General features: G+C 62.8%; 2 protein-coding genes across 2 annotated transcripts; one reads left to right on the top strand and one right to left on the bottom strand.

Annotated features, from left to right (window-relative positions):
- Positions 1–186: 186 nt before the first annotated feature.
- STK16 (serine/threonine kinase 16) lies at positions 187–5,128 on the top strand. The gene is made up of 7 exons (XM_067529456.1): positions 187–432; positions 1,317–1,536; positions 2,391–2,524; positions 2,757–2,877; positions 3,247–3,342; positions 3,454–3,575; positions 3,658–5,128. Exons 1-7 carry the CDS (start codon positions 347–349, stop codon positions 3,794–3,796), a joined length of 918 nt encoding a protein of 305 aa, XP_067385557.1. The 5' UTR covers positions 187–346; the 3' UTR covers positions 3,797–5,128.
- Positions 5,129–5,835: 707 nt separating this feature from the next.
- Positions 5,836–11,864, bottom strand: TUBA4A (tubulin alpha 4a). The gene is made up of 4 exons (XM_067529455.1): positions 11,781–11,864; positions 8,145–8,367; positions 7,209–7,357; positions 5,836–6,892 (listed from the first exon to the last, which is right to left on the bottom strand). The coding sequence occupies exons 1-4, from the start codon at positions 11,781–11,783 to the stop codon at positions 5,918–5,920; spliced, it is 1,350 nt and encodes a 449-aa protein (XP_067385556.1). The 5' UTR covers positions 11,784–11,864; the 3' UTR covers positions 5,836–5,917.
- Positions 11,865–24,040: the final 12,176 nt, after the last annotated feature.

A 24,040-nucleotide genomic window follows, 5' to 3' on the forward strand; every position in this document is an offset into this window, starting at 1 on the left:
CGCCCCCTCTCCCATCCCCCACAGCCCCGCCCCTCCCCTACCTCTCCCCTGCCCCACAGCCCCGCCCTCTCACCCATCCCCTCTCCCATCCCCCACAGCCCCGCCCCGCCCCCTCGCTCACAGCCCCGCCCACGCCCCTCCCCCGCTCGGCGGTTGCCAGGCGGCCGCTGGCGCAGGGTGATGACGTAGGCGCTGTTCCGGAAGAGGCGCCGCCGGCCGGGCGGGCCGCGGAGGCCCGTGTCGCTGCCGGGAAGGGGCGGGGCCTGCGCGTCATCATGACCCCCCCCCCCCGCCGGGGTCCGGCCCCCCCCAGCCCCCCCCAGCGCCAGGCCCGGGACGGGCCACCATGGGCCACGCGCTGTGCGCCTGCGCGCGGGGCCGCCTCAGCATCGAGGGGCAGCGCTACGGGCTGGTGCAGCGCCTGGGGGAGGGGTGAGCGCGGGGGGGCCGGGCCGGGGGGAGGGGCGAGCGCGGGGGGGCCCGGGGAAGAGGGTTGCGGGGGGGCAGCGGCTGGTTCCTGAGGACCCCCCCCCCGGTCCCCGCGCCTGGCTGGTGTCACTTCCACCCATCGCACAGATGGGGAAACTGAGGCAGGGAGGTGCCGCGGTCGGACGCAGTGAGCGGGTGGCGAAGCTGGGCCTGGCCCCCGCGTCCTGCTTCCCACAGCGTCCGGCCACCCCCCCGCCCCCCGCGGGGACGGGTGGGGAGCCAGGGCGGGGCCTGTCCTGGGGCAGGGTAGTTCCCCGGCCCCTGGGTGACGCTGCTGGGGTGTCACAGCTTCGGCTGCCCCTCCCCCCCCAGCCCTGTCCTGAGGGGGCTGCCGTGACCCAGTGCAGCCCCCCCCGGGGACCTGGGGCCACGTGTCACTGGGATGGCAGCTTGCTGCATGTGGGGGGCGCGGGCGCCCTCACCCCTGCGTCCTGAGTGTTTCTGGGGCGGGGGGTCCTAGACCCCCAAGCAGAGCTGGATTAACCCTTCACTGGGGCCTGGGCAGGTTTGCCCTTCTCCCAGCTGGGTGTGGAGGGGTCCTGGGGGGCTCCTGTCTTGCAGGGCTGGGCCCTGCTCCGGGTGCTGTGTGGCCTGGGTGATGAGGCCGGAGGGTGAGTGGTGCTCAGGGAAGCAGCTGCGGGGATTGGGGGGAAGGGGGTTTTGGAGCTGTGCTGCTGGGGGGAAAGGGGCGCTGTCTGCGCCTGGCTGTCTGGAGTGTTGTCCTCTCCCTCAGCAACCCTGGGACGCCTGGATATGATGGCTCAGCCCCCCTGCCCTGGGGTGTTGGGAGCCGCTCCTGCCCCCTTCACGCCATCTCTGCCTCTCAGGGGCTTCAGCTACGTGGACTTGGTGGAGGGGCTGCAGGACGGCCGTTTCTACGCCCTGAAGCGCATCCTGTGCCATGACCAGGAGGACTGCAGGGAGGCCCTGCACGAGGTGGAGATGCACCGCCTCTTCGACCACCCCAACATCCTGCAGCTCCAGGCCCACTGCATGGTGGAGAAGGGGTCCAAGCACGAGGCCTGGCTGCTGCTGCCCTTCCTCAGGGTGAGGCTGCCCTCTCTCCCAGGCCACAGCCACAACACGGGCTCAGTCCTGCAGCCTGCGGTGGCCATCCCCGTCTCCTGCTGGCCACAGGCCGCCCCGGGGCGCCTTGGCTGGAGCGCAAGCGCTGGGCTGCGTTTGTGTACAAGGCCTCAGATCGAACCTGGCCTTGTAGCCTGATGTAGCAGTGCATGCTGGGAGCGGTCATCGTTGGGGGTCAGCGAGAGACAGGGAAACGTGGGCCCGGGGCACTGCTGGGGGGGGGAGAGGGTGGTTACTCTTCCTCCGGGCACCTGTCCCCCTGCCCTGCCCAGGTGGGCTCCTCATTGCACCTGAGGCAGAGAGGCAGGTGGGAGGGAGCAGGGGCTGCGCTCGGCCCCATGCAGCAAAGGCCAGGAGTTGGGCACAGAGGAACCGCACAGCCAGCAAGGCCCAGGCCCAACAACTCCAGAGGGAGGTGTAAAATCTCCCTGGTGGCCCGGCCTGCACCGGCGGGGGGAGGGGGAGAAGAACCAAGCAGGGATGGGAGACTAAGCACAGGCCAGGCTGCTGTGGTTCAAGTCGCTCTCCAGATCTGCCCCCCTGAGGTCACTCACCTGAGGAGAGATCTGGGGAGCCCTTAGCAGAAGGATCTCCCTGGGAGCTGGTGCGTAGCAGCTAGGCTGGCGTAGGGCGGATTCTCTGCTGTGTTTGGGTGAGGGACCCCTTCATGGCTCAGCCCCCAGCCTGGGGCCGTGCTGGGCCACAGGTGTTGGCAGGCGAGGCAGCCGGGGAAGGTGCTCTGTGTGTGTCCCTCTCCACATGCCCTACAGAGAGCGCCTGCTCTCCCGCTAACCGGGCCACTGTTTGCTCACCAGAGAGGGACCCTGTGGAGCGAGGTGGAAACTCTGCGTGACAAAGGCACCTTCCTGTCTGAGGAGCGGATTCTCCCCATTCTCCTTGGCATCTGCAGAGGGCTGCAGGCCATTCATGACAAAGGCTATGCACACAGGTGAGCCCAGCCAGAGCCTAGTGCCCTTGGCCACGCTCTGGCCCCAGGGGGAACCTGGCCCACCGGAGCATTCACCGTGGGCAATGGGGCACTAGTGCTGGGTGGGTGTGGGTCAGTGGAGGGTGCCGGCAGAGCTGGAGTTGGGGGGTGGGACTGGAAGAGCTGGGGGCTCTGGGCCCCTCAGTGGGGCCTGGGAGGCTGCAGGGCACTGAGTGTTTCTTGCTCCCCACAGGGACCTGAAGCCCACCAACGTGCTGCTGGACGATGAGGAGCAGCCGGTGCTGATGGACCTGGGCTCCATGAACCAGGCCCTCATTGAGGTGCAGGGCTCCCGGCAGGCCATGGCCGTGCAGGTACAAGGCTCTTTGCCCATGGGACACGGGGGGGGAGGGATCCGCTTGTTGGCTCGGCTACCTCCCAGGAACATTTCTCTCACTGCTGGGGTCCGAGGCAGGCAATGGGACTGAGACCCCATCTAACCCTGCCCCACGCCACTCTCTGGCCTACTGCCCTGCCAGCTGTGAAGAGCCCCCCCACAGGCCTTTTCCCATTACTGAGAGCTAGGCAGACTGCACGGCCTTGCTCTGAGCTGCCCCTCCCAGCCTGGCTCATGCCCTGCAGCAAGGGGCTCTTGTCTTGCCAGTGCTGGGCAAGGGAGCTGGCACCTCTGCCAGTCCTGGGTGGGCCAGGGCCAGGTTCACCGTGTGCTCTGCCTTTCCTAGGACTGGGCAGCTCAGCGCTGCACCATCTCGTACCGGGCCCCTGAGCTCTTCACCGTGGAGAGTCACTGCGTGATCGACGAGCGGACCGACATCTGGGTAAGGAACCCCTGGGCCTGCCCCTGCCCTCGGCCCGCTTCTCCCCAGCCAGGCTCTCAGGGCTGGCTGCAGGGGGACGCCCTGGGCCCTGTCTCACCCCGCCTGGTTCAGTCCCTAGGCTGCGTGCTGTACTGCATGATGTTCGGCGAAGGCCCCTATGACATGATCTTCCAGAAGGGTGACAGCGTGGCACTGGCTGTGCAGAACCCGGTCAGCGTGCCCCCCCACGGCAGGTAAGGAGCAGGCCTTGCTGCCCGCCCTGTGCGTGCCCCCCGCCCTCCAGCGGGCCCAGTCTTACTGACATGCCTCTTGCAGGTATTCGGCTGCGCTGGAGCGCCTGCTCTCCTCCCTGCTGGTGGTGAACCCCCAGGAGCGGCCCCACATCTCCCACATACTTGACCAGCTGGAGGCCCTGCAGCCAGCCCTGAGCGGCCAGGACACCACCCGCATCTGAGCACCGGGCCCCAGGGGGCACAGCCAGGCCTGCATGCAGCAGTTGGGCGCTGCCCTGCGCCCACAACGGGGCCCCAGAACTGCTTTTCAAATGGAGTTTTAGATTAAAAGCAAAACCCGCCCTGTGGCACTCAGTCCTGGCCCCGCTGTCATGGGGCCTCTGCTTCAGCACCACCCTGGGCACCTGGCCCGGCCCCGCTGCTAGGATCACAGCCAGCCTTGGGCCTGCACTTGCTGGTGGACACATGCCTTGGGCACTAGAATACCCCCTGCCAGGAGCACCTGCTCTGCTGGGCTTTGGTGCCCTGCCCCGCCATGTGCCCCTTCCTCCTGCCCACCCCAGAGCACCACTGGGCCAGGGAGGGGAAGATGGCATTAGCACATCACCTTTCCCAGGGCCGTGGGGCCCAGCCCTGCCTCCTGGAATCCAGCTGGCACCACCCTGGAGTAGCTTCAGCAGCGTTCCTGTGGCTGTGGGGAGGGATGTGCCTTCTGAGCCTCAGCCTGCCCCCCTCACCCAGCAACTGCTCCCCCTCCTGCTGGAAGGGAGGTGGGGTTCACTCTGCCCCCCACCCCAGGGGCTGCCTGGCCAGTAAAGTGTGTGTTCAGAGAATGTGTTGTGACTCTGTGGGATTCCTGCACATGCAGCTGGGGGATGAGGGGGGGAAGGGGAATGGTGCTGGAGCCACACTATTGAGCGTCACTCCAGCCCTGCTGGCTCCCCGCAGCTTAGTTCAAAGCAGGGCCTGGGAGAAGGGCAGCAGCCATGATGGAAGGACCCACAGCAGCTCTGGCCCGGGCCAGGCACTGGTAGCCCCAGACCCTTTGCTGCAGGGCTGGGAGTGCCTTGGCTCAGCTCGGCCCTGGGTGCAACCACAACTGGTGGGCAGGGATGAAGCAGCCCGTGGCTATTCAAGAGAAGTGCTCAGCCCTGCCCAGCCCCCACTCGGATGCCAGGGTCCTTTTGTGCTGGGGTATGAAGAGCAGCAGGGCCCCTTACTGCTCCCGGGGGGGGGGGGAAGAGGAGAGGGTGGTCTGGGGGCACAATCCCTGGTGAGCCACCAATCTCTGCTGGTACTGCCCCAGGCTCCCCTTGCCCCAGGGGCTGCCTGCAGAGCAGAGTCAGGCCCGGGCCCCAGGAGAGGGAACCACCCCACAGGGCCCAGCTCACCCCCTCCCACATGAGATGGAGCCACCTACTCCCAAGAACCACTGGGCAGCTGCTGACCCAGCTGTGGGAGTGGGGGACAGCCAGCAACACACCCCAGGGCCTGGGCTAGAGCCACACACCCCTTCCCCCCTGCTGCTATTCCAGCCCCAGCTCCCGCAGCAATGGTGGCAGGCAAGGGTTCAGTGACCGCACTTGCCAGCTGGGGGGTTTTCCGGAGGGCGAGCCCCCTCCTTTAGTCCTGCCACCACAAGGACACTTCCCCACTCATTAAGCAACAGAGACTTGGCCATGGTGGCCCCTTCCTGCAGAAGTGGGGTGCCTGGGAACCAAGCCCTGCCCCTGTGCAAACCCCACTAGGCCTTCTCAGCCTCAAGGGCCACTCACAGCTGGGCATCAGCCCCCCACCCCTTGGCCCTGTGGGGAACAGCCCCTTAACTCCCCCAGCAAACCCCAGGGGGTGAGTCCAGCCCCTCCTCCAGCCAGAGAGGGTGAGGCAGACTGTACCCTGGGCCAGGAACACCTATGGGCAGGTTTGCCCCCCCTGCACCTACCTTCCCTCCCTGGAGGCCACAGGCTTGAGCCTTCGCAGCCACCACTCCCCTCTGGCCAGGCCAACCAGCCAGGGGCTGGGTAACTGGGGTGGGGTATTCCGCAGGCCGCTCACCCCACCTACTGTGCTGCCCAGGATCCCCCCGTAGCCACAAGGTGTCTTGTGACCCCCTTCCCGGCCACCCTCCTGGCACAAGACCCAGGCCCTCCCCCTCAGGCGAGGGGCTAGTCAGTGGGCACGGTACAGCTGGGAGGGAGCCCAGCGCAGCCGGGACACTCTGCAGCCCTCGACCTGGCAAGAACCAGACACAGCTTTAGGGTTCTGTTCACGACCACAGAGAGTGCGTTTATTTCTTTTCAAGGATTTTACAAGTGTAACGTGAAAGTCCTTCAGCCGGCGCATCAGTACTCCTCGCCCTCCTCTTCATCTTCATACGAGTCAAGGCCGACCTCCTCGTAGTCCTTCTCCAGGGCGGCCATGTCCTCCCGGGCCTCGGAGAACTCCCCCTCCTCCATGCCCTCGCCCACATACCAGTGCACGAAGGCCCGCTTGGCATACATCAGGTCGAACTTGTGGTCCAGCCTCGCCCAGGCCTCGGCAATGGCCGTGGTGTTGCTCAGCATACACACGGCCCTCTGCACCTTGGCCAGGTCACCGCCGGGGACCACCGTCGGGGGCTGGTAGTTGATGCCCACCTTGAAGCCAGTGGGGCACCAGTCTACGAACTGGATGCTGCGCTTGGTTTTGATGGCGGCAATGGCAGCGTTGACGTCTTTGGGCACCACGTCGCCGCGGTACAAGAGGCAGCAGGCCATGTATTTGCCATGGCGGGGGTCACACTTCACCATCTGATTGGCTGGCTCGAAGCAGGAGTTTGTGATCTCGGACACGGAGAGCTGTTCGTGATAGGCCTTCTCAGCAGAGATGACAGGGGCGTAGGTGGCCAGAGGGAAGTGGATCCGGGGGTAGGGCACCAGGTTGGTCTGGAACTCGGTCAGATCTACATTGAGGGCGCCGTCGAAGCGCAGGGAGGCGGTGATGGAGGACACAATCTGGCTAATAAGGCGGTTGAGGTTGGTGTAGGTGGGGCGCTCGATGTCCAGGTTCCTGCGGCAGATGTCGTAGATGGCCTCGTTGTCCACCATGAAGGCGCAGTCCGAGTGCTCCAGGGTGGTGTGGGTGGTCAGGATGGAGTTGTAGGGCTCCACCACTGCGGTGGAGACCTGAGGAGCTGGGTAGATGGCGAACTCCAGCTTGGACTTCTTACCATAGTCAACGGAGAGTCGCTCCATCAGCAGGGAGGTGAACCCAGAGCCAGTGCCGCCCCCGAAGCTGTGGAAGACGAGGAATCCCTGGAGCCCCGTGCACTGGTCGGCCTGTGGGGAGAATGAAGGTTAGAGCTCCCTGGAGAACGTACCAGGCGGGGGCCTGGACACAGCTGAGACCGATCCAGGTAGAGAACCAGCTGAGGAAGGCTTCCACCAGCTCGCTGGCCGCCCACCCATTCGGCAGGAAGAACAAGCACCAGTCAGGGCCCCAAGGAGGAGGGAGTCCTCCTGCCCCCTGACCATTGCCCAGAACGGCCCACGGCCAGGGCCCCCAAGGCAGGAGCATGGCGAGCCGAGCTCGACTTCCAGCAAGCAGCGGAGCACAGGGACCTCCCCACCCTCCACATCCCGCCCGGCAGCGTACCAGCTTCCGGATCCTGTCCAGCACTTGGTCGATGATCTCTTTGCCGATGGTGTAGTGCCCGCGGGCGTAGTTGTTGGCAGCATCTTCCTTGCCGGTGATGAGCTGCTCAGGGTGGAAGAGCTGGCGGTAGATGCCCGTCCGAATCTCATCTGGGGGAGACGTGGGGAGGGGTGTTGGACAGGGCTCTAGGCCAGTGGTGCACACACTTTTCCAGTCACTCCCCCTCCCCATTAACGGGCCCCCCGCCATTACTGCGCAGCCAAGGCTCCCGCAGCAGAGCTGGGGGCAGAGCGCTCCCTCCCCGCCCGCTGCTGGGATCACTCGGCCACCGCGCCTCACCACTCGCCCCCAAACCTTGCTCTGCATCCCCCATCTGGGCGCCACTGCTCCGAACACCTCGAGGCCATGCCGAGGGTGGTGCACTGAACAGGCCCGCTGGGCAGAGAGGCTGGCTGGCCTCCACGCAACAGGAGGGCATGGGGAACAGCCTGCTAGATGGACTTCCCTGAGGAAGCTGCTAGGGCATGGGCACTCTCTCTGCCCCCCAAAGTTGTGCCCCCTGCCCTGCAGGGAGTTGAGTTTCTCCAGGCCTGCGTCACTGCTCCAGGGGCAGCCCTACCGCCTGGGGAGGTTTCTCTGGGCACCAAGCCTGTGTCATGGATAATGAGCACCACGGTACACAGGGCTTTTCATCTTCAAAGCACTGCACAGACGCCGCTTCCCAGCCACCCCCACCCCTGCCGTGGGGAAGGGCCTGGCCCAGAGCCAGGGCAAGGCAAGCGCCGCCCAGCGGGCATGCGAGTTATCAAAGCCACGCTGGCCAGCTGCCGTGCATGCCAGTCCACAAGGCAGACCCTGCTCCAGCAGCAGCTGGCTGGGGCCTCGATCCTTTAACCGAGGGGGGCGTCACTCCACCCCGCGGGCGCCTTCGCTCACCGATCACGGTGGGTTCCAGGTCCACAAAGATAGCTCTGGGGACGTGCTTCCCGGCACCCGTCTCGCAGAAGAAGGTGGTGAAGGAGTCGTCCCCTCCGCCGATGGTCTTCTCGCTGGGCATCTGCCCGTCGGGCTGGATGCCGTGCTCCAGGCAATACAGCTCCCAGCAGGTATTGCCCATCTGGACGCCCGCCTGGCCGACATGGACTGAGATGCATTCACGCTGCAGAGAGAAAAGGGCAATTGAGGTGCCTTGCCAGGACAGCTGGCATGGGGCACGGGGGCCGCTTCGGTGGGGCTGCAGCTCCCCCACATGCGAGGGGGCTGGCAGGGCAGAATGGGATTGGAGCAGCTGGTCAGAGGGCTGCCCGATGGCCTGGGACATTAGTGCCTGCTCCATGTCGGTTAGACAGCTGGAGGTGTCGAGAACAGTCACCACCAGCGCCCCCACCCACACCCTGGGCAGCTCTATGGGGCAGTACCCAGGCCCAGTGCAGGAGCCCAGGATTCTCAGGCAGAAATTCTATGTCACGTGCAGGGAATGTGCCGCCTGCTCCTGCAACCCTGACACCAGCGCCCTGCGCTGCAGAGCCCAGATGAAGGTTGCCTCACACAGCAAAGTGCTGCAGGCTGTGAATGGCTGCCACGCTGCGTACCCGCCCCCCTGCAGCTCAGCACAGACTGCAGGCGTGGGGGAGGAGTGGAGCAGTGCCCGCCCCCTCACGCACACAGCGCAGGCCCAGGGAACACGTGGGGCAGGCCATGCCCTAGATCTAGCTGTGTTCACACGGGCCAGGGAGCAGCGAGAGGGGTCTGTCTGCCGCACCCCGATATGTACTCCTGGGCCATGCTGCCCCTGGCCTTTCACCGCCCTCCCCACCACCCGCAGCAGCTGCTGCAGAGCATCTGGGGGGGGGGGGTTCCCTGTCCCAGGGATGGTGCTGGGCACCTGCCACCTCCCGAGGTGTATGACAGGCATCGGGGACGCTGAGGCCCAGGGAGGGGGAGGGACTTGCCCAAGGCCACAGAACCCATCCGTGGCAGGGCTGGGATCAAACCCAGCAGCTGGTCAGGACACTCCAGCCCACGACCCCCTTGCTGGCAGAGCAGCTGCCCGGAGCCTCTCGGGGGCAGGCTGGAATCTCGGCTGCCACCCCATGCCGGCGGCTCCCCCAGCGGCTCCAGCTCAGAGGCGAGCCCGGGGCCTGCGTGGAGCCCGGCCTGTCGCTGCAGTGGCAGGGGAGGAGCCAGGACTGCAGCGTGGCTGCAGCGCTGAGGCAGGTGCTGAGCTGCCAGGCACATACCTAACGCATGAGCTACAGCCCCACCCGCGCAGCTCCCCGCCAGCCCTGCACAGCGCGCGCCCGCCGCAGGACGCAGCCAGTCCCCACCGCCCAGGGACCCAGCAACCGGCAGGGCTGAGGGGCATCAGCAGAGCGGCTGCCCAGTACCTGCCTATGCCAGCAGCACAGATCGGAGCCCCCGGAGCTGCTAGGGCCTGCCCCCCCCCCCGGCAGGGGCAAACAGAAGGAGCAGTTCTGTGGGCACAGTCGAGCCCACAGAACAACAGCCCCCGGCACCCGTCTGCATGGAGTGGGCACGGGCGGCAAAGACAGGCTGGCCCTGCTACTCCCTGCAACCCCCCCCTTTCTAAACGCTCCTGTCCCTGCTCACTCACAGGGCTCTTCCCCCTCAGCAGAGGGCCAGGGGCTCTGCCCCCCAGGCCTGCAAGGTCTCTCTGCCCCCTCCCCACACCCACAAGCCGGGCAGCCAGCTCTACCCGCCCCGGAGCTCCCAGGGAGGGGGCACAAGCAGGCCCAGCCCAGGGGAGCAGCAAGGGCACAGCCACTCGCTCGGGAAGCCCTGCCCGTTCTCCGGCTGCCCACCTGCGCTGGGAGCTGGGATCCCCCCGGTTGGCAGAGCCCCCCCCCCGCCCGGCTGCGTCAGTCCCACGCTGGAGACATTCATGCCACAAGGAGGAAGTGCCCAGCTCTGTGCGGCCGCAGGTCCCCCGGGCCCGAGCCGCCTCAGTGCAACCGCTGCATTTCCCTACTCCCACCCACGGCCTCCACCGCACCCCGTAAGAGCGCTCGCCGGACCTGCGCCAGCCCAGCCTCCTGCCCCCCGCACAGCACAGGCTGGTCCCAGGACCTGTCCCAGCCCCACAGCAGCTCCCTGTGGGGCAGGCGGGGGGAGGGGACAGTTCCCACCCCGGCCAGGATTCACACTGGCAGCAGGGGCCGTGGGTCGGGATTGAGGGGCGCCGTTCTCCAGGCCGGACCCCCAGCTGGCCACACCCCATCTCCCGCTCCCAGCCCGCCCCGCCCCGCCCCGCCCCGCGCGGGGAGTCCCGGCCCCACGACGCGGCAGAAATTTGAACAGGCACAGACCAACCAGGGCGGCTGAGACAGCCCGAGCCCCACCCTCCGGCCTCTCCCGCCATCCGCGCCCGGCACGGGGGGGCCTGGCGAGAAACGCGCTCCCCGGGACCGAGCCCTGCGCCGGGGCTGCAACGGGGCTCCCGCGCCAGCCAGGAGCTCCCCCCCCCCCGATTGGGGGGCAGGCCGCTGGGTTAGCCGCCCGGGGCGGGGGTGCTCAGCTGCGCGCACCCCCGCGTCTCAGCCCCCCCCCCCCGGCCCCTCCAGGGCAGGGCGCGCAGCGCAGACAGGAAACGCCGCTGGGAAATGGAGACGCCACGCGGGGCGGGGGTTGCTGCCGCCTCCGGGGAAGGGGCCGCGCTCCCGCTGCGCCCCCCAGGCCCGGGTACGAGTGGGCGGCCCAGAGCCAGGAGCAGCGGCTCCGCCCCGGCCGGGCTGCAGCTCGCCTGGATGCCGGCTCCGGGCCCCTTCCCCGGGCAGGGCAACGCGCGGGCGGCCGCCCCTCGAAAGCCGGGCACCGCAGACAGCCCCCGCCGTGTCCTCCGCGGAGAGGAGCCCCGACGGCCTGGGTTGGCCCGGAGCCCCGGCAGCGCCGCCCCGGCAGGGCTATTTCCAGGAGAGCCCCCGCGCCCAGCTCACCTGCCTATTAATAGCCCCGGCCCCAGACGGACGGACGGACAGCCGGCCGGCGCCCTGCCCAGCGCTCAGGGGAGGCAGCCCCGCGCCTCACCAGCGCCCCCAGCCCCACTCAGCAGCCTCGGCCCCCCCGTCCTGTCCCTTCTCCCCCCCACCCCCGTCCTGGGTTTCGCCGAGCGCCCCCGCCCGCTGCGCAGCTGCCCCTGCTCGTCTGCAGCCAGCCCAGCCCCGCACCAGTAGGGGAGCGGGGGGGCCCCCCCCGCAGGAGCCTGGCTGCCGTCACCACGGCCAGCCTGAGCCCGGCCCGGCGCTGCCCCCCCCAAGGGCACCCGGGCTCTGTCCTGCCCGCGCCCCCGGCCCCCCGCGACCGAGGCCAGCAGCGGCTCCGCCCAGGCCCCCCCCCAGCGAGAGGCCAGCGCCGGGCGCAGAACCCAGGAGTCCGAGGGCCGCCGCGCACCTGCGCCCCGAGCGCGGACTCCAGCCCCGCCGCCGCCCGGCCCGGCACTGCGCGCTGCGCAGCGCACCTGGCCCGGCCCGCACAGAGAGCGCAGCGCACGGAGCCCCACTGCGCAGCGGGGAACCCCCCCCCAAGGGCTCGGGGGGCCCCGGGCCCCGCGCTCACCATGACGCAGCAGCGGCTGGGATCTCACGTGAGTCTGCGCGACGAGGTCTCGGTGAGAAAAGCTTCGCCTGCTGCGCTGCCGGGCCCTGCGCGCCGCCTTTATATGGAGGGGGCGGGGCCTGGCGCCGGGACACGCCCCCGGGGGCGGTGACGACACAGACCACGCCCCCACCTGCGAGCCTGGCCCAGGGGGCGTGGCTTGTTTTCATAGGGAGGGATGGTCAAACGAAAGCACCCCCCATAGGTCACCCCTCGCCCCCCCCGGCAAGCCCTGGGCTTTGGCAAAGGGGCAGGGTTCATTCGTGGTAGCGGCCGGGAGGCAGCGCCGAGCTCCTGACACTGCGGGGGGGCGGCGTCTACACCCGAGCTTTGGCCGGAAGCGGAGGCTCCGTGGGAGCCGTTTCCACGTTGGGGGGCCCACGCCAGGCGCTGCCCACCCAGCCCCGCTGCAGCGGGGAGCCCCGGGCAGCCCGTCGCCGGAGAGAGGACAGGCCGCGGCACGCACGGCTGGAGCGCGCCCCGGGCGGAGAGCCGCACGGCCTGCCCGGACAGGCCCAGCCCCGGGCCGGCTCGGTGGGAAAGGCGCCCTGCCCCCGCCTTCGGCCTGCCTTTGATCTCTCCCGGGATTAGCGGGGGCGGGCAGGTTTGTTTGCTTGTCACGTGTCGTAGAAATAGCTGGGCTGCGGGTCCTGGGCTCCGCTCCCAGGGGATCTCTCGGCGGTGGAAGGGGGGGGACCCTTCTCCCGCACTGAACGGGGCATTGCTGGGCCCTCCGCCAGCTGCCAGCTGGGTGCTGGTGACCTGAGGTAACAAAGCCAAGAGACCCCAGCGCATGGTGAAAGTGTCACTGCCCCCCACCCAGCCAGGCAGGATCCCGGCTTTCCTGGCTGTGGTGTCTGTCACAACCCGCCAGGTCTCCAGTCGCCCTCCAGGAGAAGCAGACCAGACCGCATCGCTAAAGGGAACGCAAGCAGAGAAGACGCTTTGGAAGCAAAGAGTTTCCCAGGTCTCTGCAGACCCGAGGGAAGGCGCCGGCGGTAATAAAAAGGGGCCTGTTCTATTTCCTTTCCTTTGGCAGGTCCCCATGCAGACAGAGCAACCTCCGGCCCTACCTTGGAATCACCCCTGAGCCGCGTTTGCTGCCTGGGCGCACGTCTCCCCACCTGCTAATTTGTTTCCACTCTGAATGAAAACGTCCCATTTTCTAGAGCTCACAGACGCACCGCGCAGAGCAGGTCTCGGTGCCACGCCGGGCGTCCTCTGCACCAAGGAGCGGGGTGTGGGCGGCTGCGAGGAAGGGTTGTTACACCCCGTTTGCAGTGACCGGCCTGACTCACCTGCCCCAGGCACCGGCCAGTCAAGCCCACCCGGCCCCCAGCACGTTACAGATCCACCTCAGGGTTTGCGGTTTGATGAAGTCACCTGGGGACCCAGGGAAAGTGTCTCCTCTGCTTCTCCTCTGGAACAATGCCCGTGTGGGAAGGGAGGGATTTAAACCTCTCAGGGCAGCCCGGTCCCCAGATCTAGGCTAGCACACCCTCCACGCAGCCCAACAGCAAGGTTGGCACGAATGCTCCGCGCTGGGCTGATGCCGCCTGCCATCTGCAGGCTCTGGTGCCGCGGTGGCTGCTGGGCGAGCGTTCCCCAGGAACGTCTCCCTTCGGCCCGGTACAAAGAACACTGTTCTCACGCGAGGACGGCTGCCGGACTGCAGAGCCCGCCAACCCGCGCAAACGTAACCACTGCGGGGACGAGCACCAAGTCAGTCAACGCAACGTCTGTCCTCCACACCTCGATTCCCCTTCCCCGCCTCCGCTACCTCCCGGCCAGCACCCCCAGCCCACGAGCCGCTGGGTCCAGCCCGCCCAGAGCTGCTGTGGGCCGGGGCTGATACCTGTGCGTGCCCGGGCCCATCTGCGGCATTTGTCAGCTGAAAGTGCTACAGCTGGAGGGCTGGAGACCAGGGCTCCCCCCTCTTCTACCGCTCCCCCTAATCCTCTGCCAGCTACACTGCCACATGGATCCTGCTCCATGTGCCCCCCACCCCTGCTAATCCCCCCCACCCCCCGCATGGTGCTATGGGAAGTGAGCTGGGGCACGGGGAGGATCAGGAGCAGGACTGGAGAAGCGTGCAGTGGGGGGGGGGGGGGGCAGGATAAAAAGGGGGGGGTGGAAATGATGTGGGGGAGGTGAGGGGTTTGGCTGGTGATGGACCAGGCTGTGTAGGAGACGGGACACGGTGCCAGTGCCTTGGCTCACAGACACTCGCCTCTCTTGGTCCTGCTGCTACTTGCAGGCCGCACTGAGTCCTGGGGCAGTCACTGAAAACCCTGGGCCATCCTGCCTGGCAAAGCTGCCCCCCAGGCACCACCACCCCCCCGGCGCTTGGCTGTGGGAGGAGCTGCAGCTGCTAAGCGCACAGACGCACAACGCAGGCCCAGCGGTGCCAGGCGGCGTTCGATGAGTCAGGCTGCCGGGGCGTGGTGCTGTGGAGGTGGTTCAAACATCTGGCCACCGAGGCCTGTGCCCGGGTCGCACAGCCGCCCACCAGGCTCTCCTGGAACATCCCCGGAGGTGGGCAGGGTGCAGGACTCAGTCCCGGCTGCCCCAGAAGCGTAAGCCCCGCCCATCTGAGCAAAAGGAGAACCCCCGTTACTATAGGGCCTATGACACACGGTTTGGATTCCGCCCAGCAGAGGCAGAGGAGACACAGCCGCACACCCCAGTCATTGCAGCGCGTTTACACCCTGTGCGTCTCTACCCTGGGACCCAGGGGAGCGTTATCACATCACAGGCAGGAGCCAAACACAGCGGCCCCAGGAACTTGGTCTCACTACAAACCATGGCTGGGGCAGGAGCGTCCTGCAAACAGCTGCCCCCCCGCGGGGCCCCGTGTCCCTCCGCTGGGTGCATTTGTGCAACATGTGGGCAGGCCCCAGACTGTGCAATCCAGTCATTGACCCCAGGGTGTCAGCAGAGCAGAGCAGAGCAGAGCAGAGCAGCGCTGGCTGTGGTGGCACCGGCCCAGTCACGTGGGCCACCCTTAGAGCCGTTGGGAGCAGAAGGAAGTGGCCTGGCAGCCGGCCAAGCCTCGGCCGAGGGCTTCGAGCGGAAACGGTTACCGAGCGGAAGAAGAATTCGCGGAGCGTGAGCAGAGGCGGCGGCTCCCAGGGCTCCCGCTTAGCCCCAGTCCCAGCGCAGCAGGACCAGGGTGGCGCGACACGGCAGCGCTCCAGCGGCAGGCCGGCAGTCACAGGGTTAAGGCCCGCTGAGCACGCCTGCTGCCCACACCCAGGCAGGTGGCGCGGGTGCAGCACCGGGCCTGGAGCTGCCAGGTCATTAGCGAGCCGGGCAGAGCGCGTACCCTGGCCCTGCTGCTGAGGGGCCAGGCCAACCCCCACTGCCCGGGCTGGGCGGTTGTGCGAGCTGACCAGGCCGTTGTGCCGGGCACAGAGCCACGCCTGCAGGGGCCTCAGCGGCTGCCCTGGCCTGGGTGACTCTGCCATGCTGGGTGGCCTGGCAGCTTTGCAGGTGCACAGGGAAGGGGCTGCAGGGTCCCCCTTTGGGCACCCACTAGGAACCTGCCCCCTTCCGGGCAGCTAAGGCCACTCACTCCTCCTCCAGCATCGCTGGCTGGGCTGGGGGCAGAGCTGGGTCCCACCTTCCCTTGCGGGTCAGTTTCCCAGCCTGACGTCCAGAGCACGTGTGCCGTGCCTGGGCTGGGATCTGCTATTGCTGGGACCATGTCTCTGCCGCAGGGCGGCGAGTGACCCAGGCCGGCTCGGGGAGGGGCAGCGTCTCTGTCCCCGCTAGGTGACTCCCCTGTCGCTGTGCCTTGGCCTCAGAGTGCTTTGCTGCCAATGATGGGCGCTGTAGAAGGACCAGGGACAGACAGACAAGCCGGGGTGCTGGGTGCTCAGAGTTCCCTGATTCCACACTCAGAGCCCATGTCATAAGATCAGAAGAACGGCCTCACGGGGTCAGACCAATGGTCCGTGTAGCCCAACGTCCTGTCTCTGACAGTGGCCAGTGCCAGGTGCTGCAGAGGCAATGAACAGACCAGGGAACACCCCGTGATCCATCCCGTCGGCCATTCCCAGCCCCTGGCAAACAGCAATCCCTGCCCAGCCTGCCTAATCGCCGATGCTGGACCCATCCTGCATGAACTTACCCAGTTATTTTTTTAACTCCATTTTAGTCTTGGCCTTCACAACATCCTCTGGCAAGGAGTTCCACAGGTTGGCTGTGCCTTGTGTGAAGAAATGCTTCCTTTTGTTCGTTTTAAACCCACTGCCTGTTAATTGCATTGGGTGAGCCCCAGTTCTTGTGTCATGAGAAGGAGTAAATATCACTTCCTGATTTACTTTCTCCGCACCAGTCATGATTTTATAGCCCTCTGTCATGTTCGCCGTAGTCGTCTCTTGGACACCATAAAGGCTAGAAAGAAAATCACATGAACCTAAGGTTTAAAAGACTCTCCTGGTTTTTTAAGCCAATCCCATAATACTCTGAAGCCTGACTCATGATTTTTGATCACATGAGCCTCCCCCTCCCTTCGTTTATCATCATCCCTCACAGAGTTATGTCAAATCTAGACCCAGACCCTCTTTATCTCACTCACACCGATTACTGGCATGCAGAACAGAGCCAGGACTGGAGCCTAACTGAGCCAAGACACGACCCGGGGCCACAGGGAAGCAGGTTTGGGAGGATTTTGAGAGGAAGAGCACGAGAAACTATTGTCACCTGCACGCCTTGCTACGCCTCTCCTCCCAGCGCCCTGGAGCAGGTCACAGCGTCTGGGCAGCGAGGGAAGGCGAGCAGGGAGGCCAGTGAGGGAAGATACGGCCCCCAGCTGGCAACTGGATCCATGCTAGCAGATCCAATTGCAGGATCAGGGCCCAGGCAAGTGGACGTACAGGGCCAGCTCCTCAGCGGCTGTCAGGACCACGCAGCCCGGCTGAAATCCATGGAGCTGTTCGATTTCCACCCGCTGACGATTTCTGACCAACATCCTTTTCATCCCCACTCTGAACTACACTAAAAACTGTCTCCAAAATGCCCTTTCTGGAGGGAAATCCAGCAGGCCTGGCCGTGCCTGGCAGACAATTCCTGGGGGGAAGAAACGAGCCACCCTGACGTGGGGCCACAGGCCAGGACATTTGCATGAGCCTGCTGCAAGACCAGCAATGGGTGGAGAGGTGAGATCCTGCCAGTGTGAACCAGGCGAATGGCTCCATCTGGTGAGCACAGCCACAACTGCTGTCCCAGCTCCCCGGTGCGGGCGCTGGGAGCTGCCTGCTTGTGGCCTCTGAAGAGTCCTTGCGTGAGGCCTCCGGTCAAAGGCAGAGACTCCAGGGCTTGTAAGAGGGCAGCAGGTGATGTGTTGAACCGGTCGCTTTGAAGCCCAGGTTGCTGAGCTCCTCCCCGCTGGGACGGATCCTCAGGACAGTGCGATTTTGCAAAGCTTCCTTCATGTCGCTATGATTGTTATGGGCATTAGACAAACGAGCTCCGAAAAACACACCATGAATTTGCCAGTCCCCCCCGAGAGCCAGGGGTGTGCCGGCCTGGCACTGCAGGCTGAGAGATGGGCTGGGAGATTTCACCCACTCAGCAGAGTCTGGCTATAGGGAGCACTGTTGTGTGCCTGGAAAACCCCAGGGGAGTGGGGGGGGGGTCTGGGCAGCCTTCCCCCTGTTGATGCACAGATCTCTGCTGCACATTAGGTCTGGGAGCGGTGAGGCTGCCGCGCCAGCAATAATGACCTGGTTCTGCTCACGGCCATTCTCCGGCATGTTCTGTTTCTAGCTTCTCACCCGCCTTGTTGCACCCATGCCATGCAGAATGTGGACGCAGTGTCACGGGCTTATTAACAGGAACAGATACGGCAAAAAAGACTAGAGGGAGGAACGGTCCCTATACAGGAACAACTGCAATGTAGGAATGATCCCCCTGCCCAGCCACTGTCTGGGATCTAGAGAACTGCTGGCTTCTAGGAGCCCCACAGAAACTCCCGTAACAGCAGCAAGAAAGTTTTAGAGATGGCACCCAGCAGGGATGCTGGGAACGTGCCTGTACTTGCTCCCTGGAGGGCTTGGGAGGTGAGCGGCTCCCAGGAGGCAGATCACGGGCCCTTAGAAAGGGAACCTAGTTCCCTAGGATGCAGATTCTCGGCCAGGCAGGGACAGGGATGGGCGTTGGCCCAATCCTGTTTTCATGAAATACATGAAAGAACAGAGCTACAAACACGCCCCCCCCCCCCACTTCAGTCTGACACGCTGCACCTTTAATCAAAAGCTAAAACCTCAACTGACTCCGATGGTTCTACCCTTGGAAATGTTCACTTCAGCCTTTTTACAATATCCGTTTACTGCAGAATGATCCACGTCTGTCTGTACTCTGTATCATTCTGTTTGGTTTAAGATTGTTTGTAAAACCATCCACTGACCATTCGATCTGTTCATTTTACCCACTTTCACTGTATTTATCAAAACCCTATTTTAAGTATGAGAAGCCGCCCTGTGCAATGTAATAGACCAACCTCATTGTGAGAGACACTGGCAAAAATGAAATAATGTTTGCTTTAAAAATAATATGTGAGTTCTTCAGCTAGGAGTTGGCACTGAGTGACTGGAGTGTGAATGGCTGAGCAATTGAGGTGGGTGTAGACAGGGAGAGTGACTGAACAATTGGTCTGAGTAAGGGATGTGGAAACATGATGAAGAAAACACCAGCCTCACCTAAAAGGTTTGAGGGAGGAAGAAAGGAGCGAAGATAATAACTTTTACCACTCAACTGGCCGAAGAGGACAAAATCTGATCAGGCTTGCAAGGATGTGGGTGATTAAGGATCACACCAAATGCAGATGCAGCAGGACAGAGCAAAAACCCACAAACTGACATGGTGTCCTTTCCATAAAATGGGACAAGAAGATGAAGGCTGGAGGTTCGGGTCTACATCACCAACCAGCCAGGAGAACCGGTGCCATCGGCAGAACCTTGCTCCTCACGCTCCTGCTGCAGTCACCTGGCCAGTGACTACACGAGCACCGAGAGGCTGGTGACTATAACATCTGGGAAATCCCTGTGTATGTTTGTCTGTCTCCCTGTCTGTGTGTGCCTGTCAGTGTGAATGAAAGAACCAACTGAAACATGTGTCCAGGAAGTATATTTTACTACCAAGAGTCTCTGTATTTGCAGTATTGATACAGTGTTGATCCTGTTTTCCTAGTATTCACATCATTGATACTAGTTCACCCAGTAAAGCACAATACTGACGTTGTTACCGTGTTGATACTTTGTTTATTGATACTATTGACCAGTTTTCTGTGGTCACAATACACGTGGCTTGTTGCCTTAGCCCCCGACAAAGATCCTGGGACATTTGTTGTCTGGATAACACGGGCTCCCGCAGCTGTCACTCATGGGGAGTCGGGTGCAGACAGGTGTGAAGGCAGCTGATGGTGGCTCCACCCTCTTGTAGGATGTCCAGTTTTCATTGGCGGCAGGGCTGGAAGGGCAGTGCTGGCGGCCAGTGAGGAATGAGTGACAGGATTTCACAGGGAAAGCCAGAGACCCTGGGGCTGGCCGGGGAGAGGTGGCGTCTGGCCGGGCTGGCTCCCTCATGCAGTGGTGACCGCGCGGGTGGCCAGCCGTGCCGCCTGCTGGAAGGCGTTAGACCACGCTAGCCAACATGGACCAGCAGCCCCCAGCCCGCTTACAGCCTGGCCTAGACAAGGGCAGAGGGCCTGGGCAAAACGAACGAGGGACTGTGCAGGCTAAATATCTCGGGGCGGCCTGGAGCTGGTGGTGGCTTTGCTGCAACGTCTCAGCGTCCTGCCCCCGACGGAGTCTCCCTCCAGCTCCAGAGCCTGACTCCGAGCGAGCTGCGTCTCCAGGGGCTTGTCGGGCTGCACCCAGCCGTGGCAAGAAACCGGGCCCTGGGAATCGCTGACCCCAGGCTGAGACGGTGGGGAAGGGTTGGCAGGGAAGACAGCACCAAGAGGCCTGTCAGGAGCAGGCAGAGAGGAGTCAGTGACACAGGCTGCCCGCTCTGCCGGAGAGAAGATCAAGGAACAGCCAGGCCTGTGGGCCAGGAGATCCCCCCAGCGAGGTCCTGCAAGGAGCCCATGGCCACAGCCAGGCAGAACTCACAGCCCCGGCTCCACAAATGCAGGTCCCAGGCAGCTGCAGAAGAGTCTCCACTAGCAGGAGCAGCTACTGGGGCTGGTCTCGGTGGGCCACTCGCTGACCTGCTGTCGGCAGACCTGGGAAGGCAGTGGTGACTCATGCTCATTAGTCCGTACACCGCAGGGCTCCACTCTCCGAACTCTGAAGCCACAGATTCAGAGCTCCCTGACACGGGGACCTCAGAAACCAACCAACCAGACAGACAGAAAACCAGATGGATGACAGGAAAACGGGTGGGAGAGTATTTAGAGTGGTTGGATGCATGCAAGACAGCAGGGGCTGGTGACATTCATCCTAGGTACTAAGGACCCAGCTGATGCAATCTGGGAACATTTAACGATTATCTTCAGGAACTCCTGAAGGTGGGTAAGGCCCAGAGGACAGGAGAAGGGCAGACACAGCATCTATCTACAAAGAGGACCTGGGGAATTATAGACCAGCCAGCCTAACTCCACTACCTGAAAAGAGACTGGAACCAGTGGTGAAACAATCACTCGTAAGCGCCTGCAGGATCACGGGGCTCTAAGGAATAGGCAGCATGGGTTTGTCAAGAACAGATCCTGCTGTACCAGCCCCATTCCCTTCTCTGACAGGGATACTGGCCCAGTGCCAGGGGGAAGCAGTGGACGTGACATATCTTGATGTTAGCGAGGCTTTTTGCATGGTCCCACAGGGCAGACTCATGAGCGAATTGGGGAAATGTGTCTCGATGAACTTAGGATCAGGTGGGTGCACAGATGACGGAGTGACCGTACTCCAGAAGCAGTTCTCAGTGGTTCTCTGTCCCACGGGGGACGTATAAACCAGTTACTAACCTGTCCCGTAACCGTTGTTCTGCGAGATGTTGCACACGTCACTCCACTCTTGGTGTGGCCTCGTCTCGAGCGCAGGTGGAAGAGATTTTTCCCTCAGCGGCACCCGTTGGTGCAGTTTGAGTGCTCTCTGCTGCCATGCGCTGCTGCATATAGGTATAAAGAGAGCAGCTGCCTCCCTCCCCCTTCAGTTCCTTCTTGCTGGAAAATGCCGGGGCAGAGGGGTCGGCAGGCAGGTCAAGGAATGGGTCTGTGCAACACGCCTGAAACAACAGTCCTGAAACAATTCAGTAACCATTCCTTCTTCTTTGAGTGACGGCCAATGTGCATTCCACCAGCCGTGAAATCAGGAGGTGAGACGGGATCTCTCTGCACAATGCCTGAGAGAACTTGTCCAAATTTGGTATCGTCTCTAGAGTCACAGAAATGTCGGATTGGGAAGGACCTTGGTAGGTCGTCGAGTCCAGGCTCCTGCCTGACTCAGGGCTAAGTATTATCTTGACCTCCCCTGACAGGTGTTTGTCTAACCTCCTCTTCAACCCCTCCAGTGACGGAGCTTCCACAGCCTCCCAGGTCATTTGTTCCCGTGCTGAACTCCCCTGGCAGCGAGGACGTCTTTCCCAATGGCTAACGAGAAAGCTCCTTGGCTGAAATATAGGCCCGTTGCTTCTGGCCCTGCCCTCGGTGGATGTGAGAACAATTTAATCGCCCTCCTCCTTGTAGCAGCCTTTTAAACTGTTCTCATGCCCCCGCAGTCTGCTCTTCTCCAGCCGAAACAAACCGTGATACGGTGTGTAAGAAGGCGACCATTTATATCACTGTTGTTACCATTGCTACACAGTTTCCATAATCTTATACCACGTGTGTCCCGGGAGGTGTCAATGGAAAAGTTACAGTCCATCCCCTGCAATTCTCCTGGTTAAATCCGTGTCTCATCTCCGTATCTGACCTTACGAATACTGGCTGTGTACCTGTCGCTAAAACCTGTGTGGCATTCCTGGGTGACACTCCAGGTGGCTTTACCTGGGGCTAGCCAGCTGCGCATTGACAGCCCATCAAGGACATTCAGCTCCCAGAATGGGCCACTGAAGAATCTCATCCCACGCAGCAGGTTTTCCTGTGGCTGCCGCAGACAGAGAGGAGGAGCCAATGGCCACCCCCTGTGATTCAGCAAACCAGGTAAGGGCCCTGTGACGTGAGTCTGTGTAAAACCCCAGGCCAAGCAGCAGCCCTGTGAACAGGACTATCAGACACACCCCGTGGCCTTGATAAACTGCCACCTGGAAAAGTCGGGGATGGCGTACCAGCCTCCAGGATCCAGGGCGGGATAATGGCTGCCAGCGTGACCACGTGAAACTTCATCATTTTTAGTCACCTGTTCAGTTGATGTAGGTCGAAAACTGGCCTGAGATCTCCCTTTGCTCTCGGGATAAGGAACCAGTGGGAATAAAACCCCATTCCTCTGTGACACTGGGATCGCTTCTGTGGCCCCCACCCGGAGGAGAGATTGAACCTCCTGAAATGGCCTCGAAGAGAAACAGTTTGGAAGGAAAGGAGGGAAGAAACAAATTGAAGGGCATATCCCGCTTCCACGGTCCCCTAGAGCCATCGGTCTGAAGCAATGTCAGACCGAGCACCGAGGAAGTGGCTAGAGAGTTGTGAAAAAAGGGAAGGAGAGCCTGGAGTCTTGGAGACTCGTCTGGCATCCTCGACTGCCCCATCACAGGGTTGCGTAGTGCCCCCAGGAGCTGTTGCAGGAAAAGGGGTCAGCCGACACCTTTAACGCGTAGGTCCTGGCGAGGCGCGAGGGGTATCTGCAGGACTGCTGAGGATGAAAATGCTTCCTTGACAGGGCAGCAGCATCTATAGCCAAAGAGCTCCGAGTGCTTCCAGCTCTGACGTTATCATCCCTCTGCACTTCCATGGCAGCCTTGGACAGCCTGCTGTGCTTCTTGGGGCAGCCGTGAAGACTGAAGCCATGAGCGCCTGTGCATGGTGCTGACAGCCAAATCAGCCATGACTGAACTAGCCAGAAGGGGAGTTCTTGCCACTCATTTCCCTGCATCTGCCAGGAGTGAGAGAAGGCAGAAAACCCTGAAAGGTTTTGGTTCTGTGAACACGGGGCTGCATTCCCGTGGGAGGGCGGCTGTATGGACGGGGTGGTCTGAATCTCATGTGTGGGGGAGGAGGGTGATCCTCTCAGTTGGAGACTGGCTGAGGCAGCCAGGAGAGCATCAAACTACCGATGGAAGAGGAAGAGGAAGGTGCTAACAAGACAAACTCAAATCACGGGATCATGAACAAGTGGAACTTGATCTGCCAGAACGTGACGAGCAGACAGATTGCGTTACTGCCACACCAGTGCGGAGGGCTGGGACATGAGCAAGAGAGGCTGGAAATGCTTCACGGATGAGAAGAAATCTGAGACAAGTCGCATTACTGAAAACTGGGGGCGCAATTTGCATGAATGGAAAGTTAAAATCTCCGGGTTATAACCTATTAAAGAATACCAGAGCGGGTAAAAGGGGCGAGGGGTGGCCCTCTGCACTGCAGACACCACTACCTTTTAGAGTCATTGGTAACCCAGACAAGCAGGATCCTGAATGCATCTGGAACAATGTGCTAACTGACAAAGCCCTGGGGGATGGGGGGGTGCGACACTGTTAGGGTCTGTTACAGCCTGCCACATCAACTCCTTACACACCCGTCTGTAACGTGTGGAAAGAAAAATTGTGTTGCTCTGGGGGACTTCAGTCTGGGAGACGTATCCTGGAGGATTCATGCAGCCAGTAGCAAAATATAATCTGAGGGTCTTAACATTGTAAATGCATCTGACGAAGTGAGCGGAGCCTCACGAAAGCTTCTGCCTGCTAAAATTAAATGTGTTAGTCTTTAACGTGCCGCAGAGCTCTCGTCGTTTTTGCTGTATACAGACTAACACGCTGCCCCTCTGGAACATTGTAAATGATCATTTTGTAACATAAAAGGTATTACCCCCTGTGACAAAGTGGAGATATTCTCGGGGTTTTCTCTGTGTGCGGTCTGTGTGCCTCAGTTTCCCCATAGTTACTCCTGTATGTCGGTGATGGGACCTGGGTGTGTGATCATTGCAGAGACCACTGGAGGGCGGCTGGGCCTTCTCCAGCCACACGTCCGCAGACCCGGCCAGGACTCCCTGCCCTGGCCCATCCAGCTGGGACAGGTTGTGGCAGGTGGAGACCAGGAGGGGTGGCCACCTTGCCTGGGAAGGAGACAA

Source organism: Emydura macquarii, unplaced genomic scaffold (assembly GCF_026122565.2).
Source record: "Emydura macquarii macquarii isolate MOO-44397 ecotype Brisbane River unplaced genomic scaffold, CSIRO-AGI_Emac_v2 contig_2988, whole genome shotgun sequence".
Classification (NCBI taxonomy): Eukaryota; Metazoa; Chordata; order Testudines; family Chelidae; genus Emydura; species Emydura macquarii.

Coding starts and splice junctions, on each gene's coding strand:
- STK16 (XM_067529456.1), top strand. CDS start 347: ATGGGCCACGCGCTGTGCGCCTGCGCGCGGGGCCGCCTCAGCATCGAG. Junction 2,878..3,246: donor GGCAGGCCATGGCCGTGCAG/GTACAAGGCTCT, acceptor TGCCTTTCCTAG/GACTGGGCAGCTCAGCGCTG. Junction 3,343..3,453: donor ACGAGCGGACCGACATCTGG/GTAAGGAACCCC, acceptor CGCCTGGTTCAG/TCCCTAGGCTGCGTGCTGTA.
- TUBA4A (XM_067529455.1), bottom strand. Junction 7,358..8,144: donor CCTGGAACCCACCGTGATCG/GTGAGCGAAGGC, acceptor CGTCTCCCCCAG/ATGAGATTCGGACGGGCATC. Junction 6,893..7,208: donor TGGACAGGATCCGGAAGCTG/GTACGCTGCCGG, acceptor TTCTCCCCACAG/GCCGACCAGTGCACGGGGCT.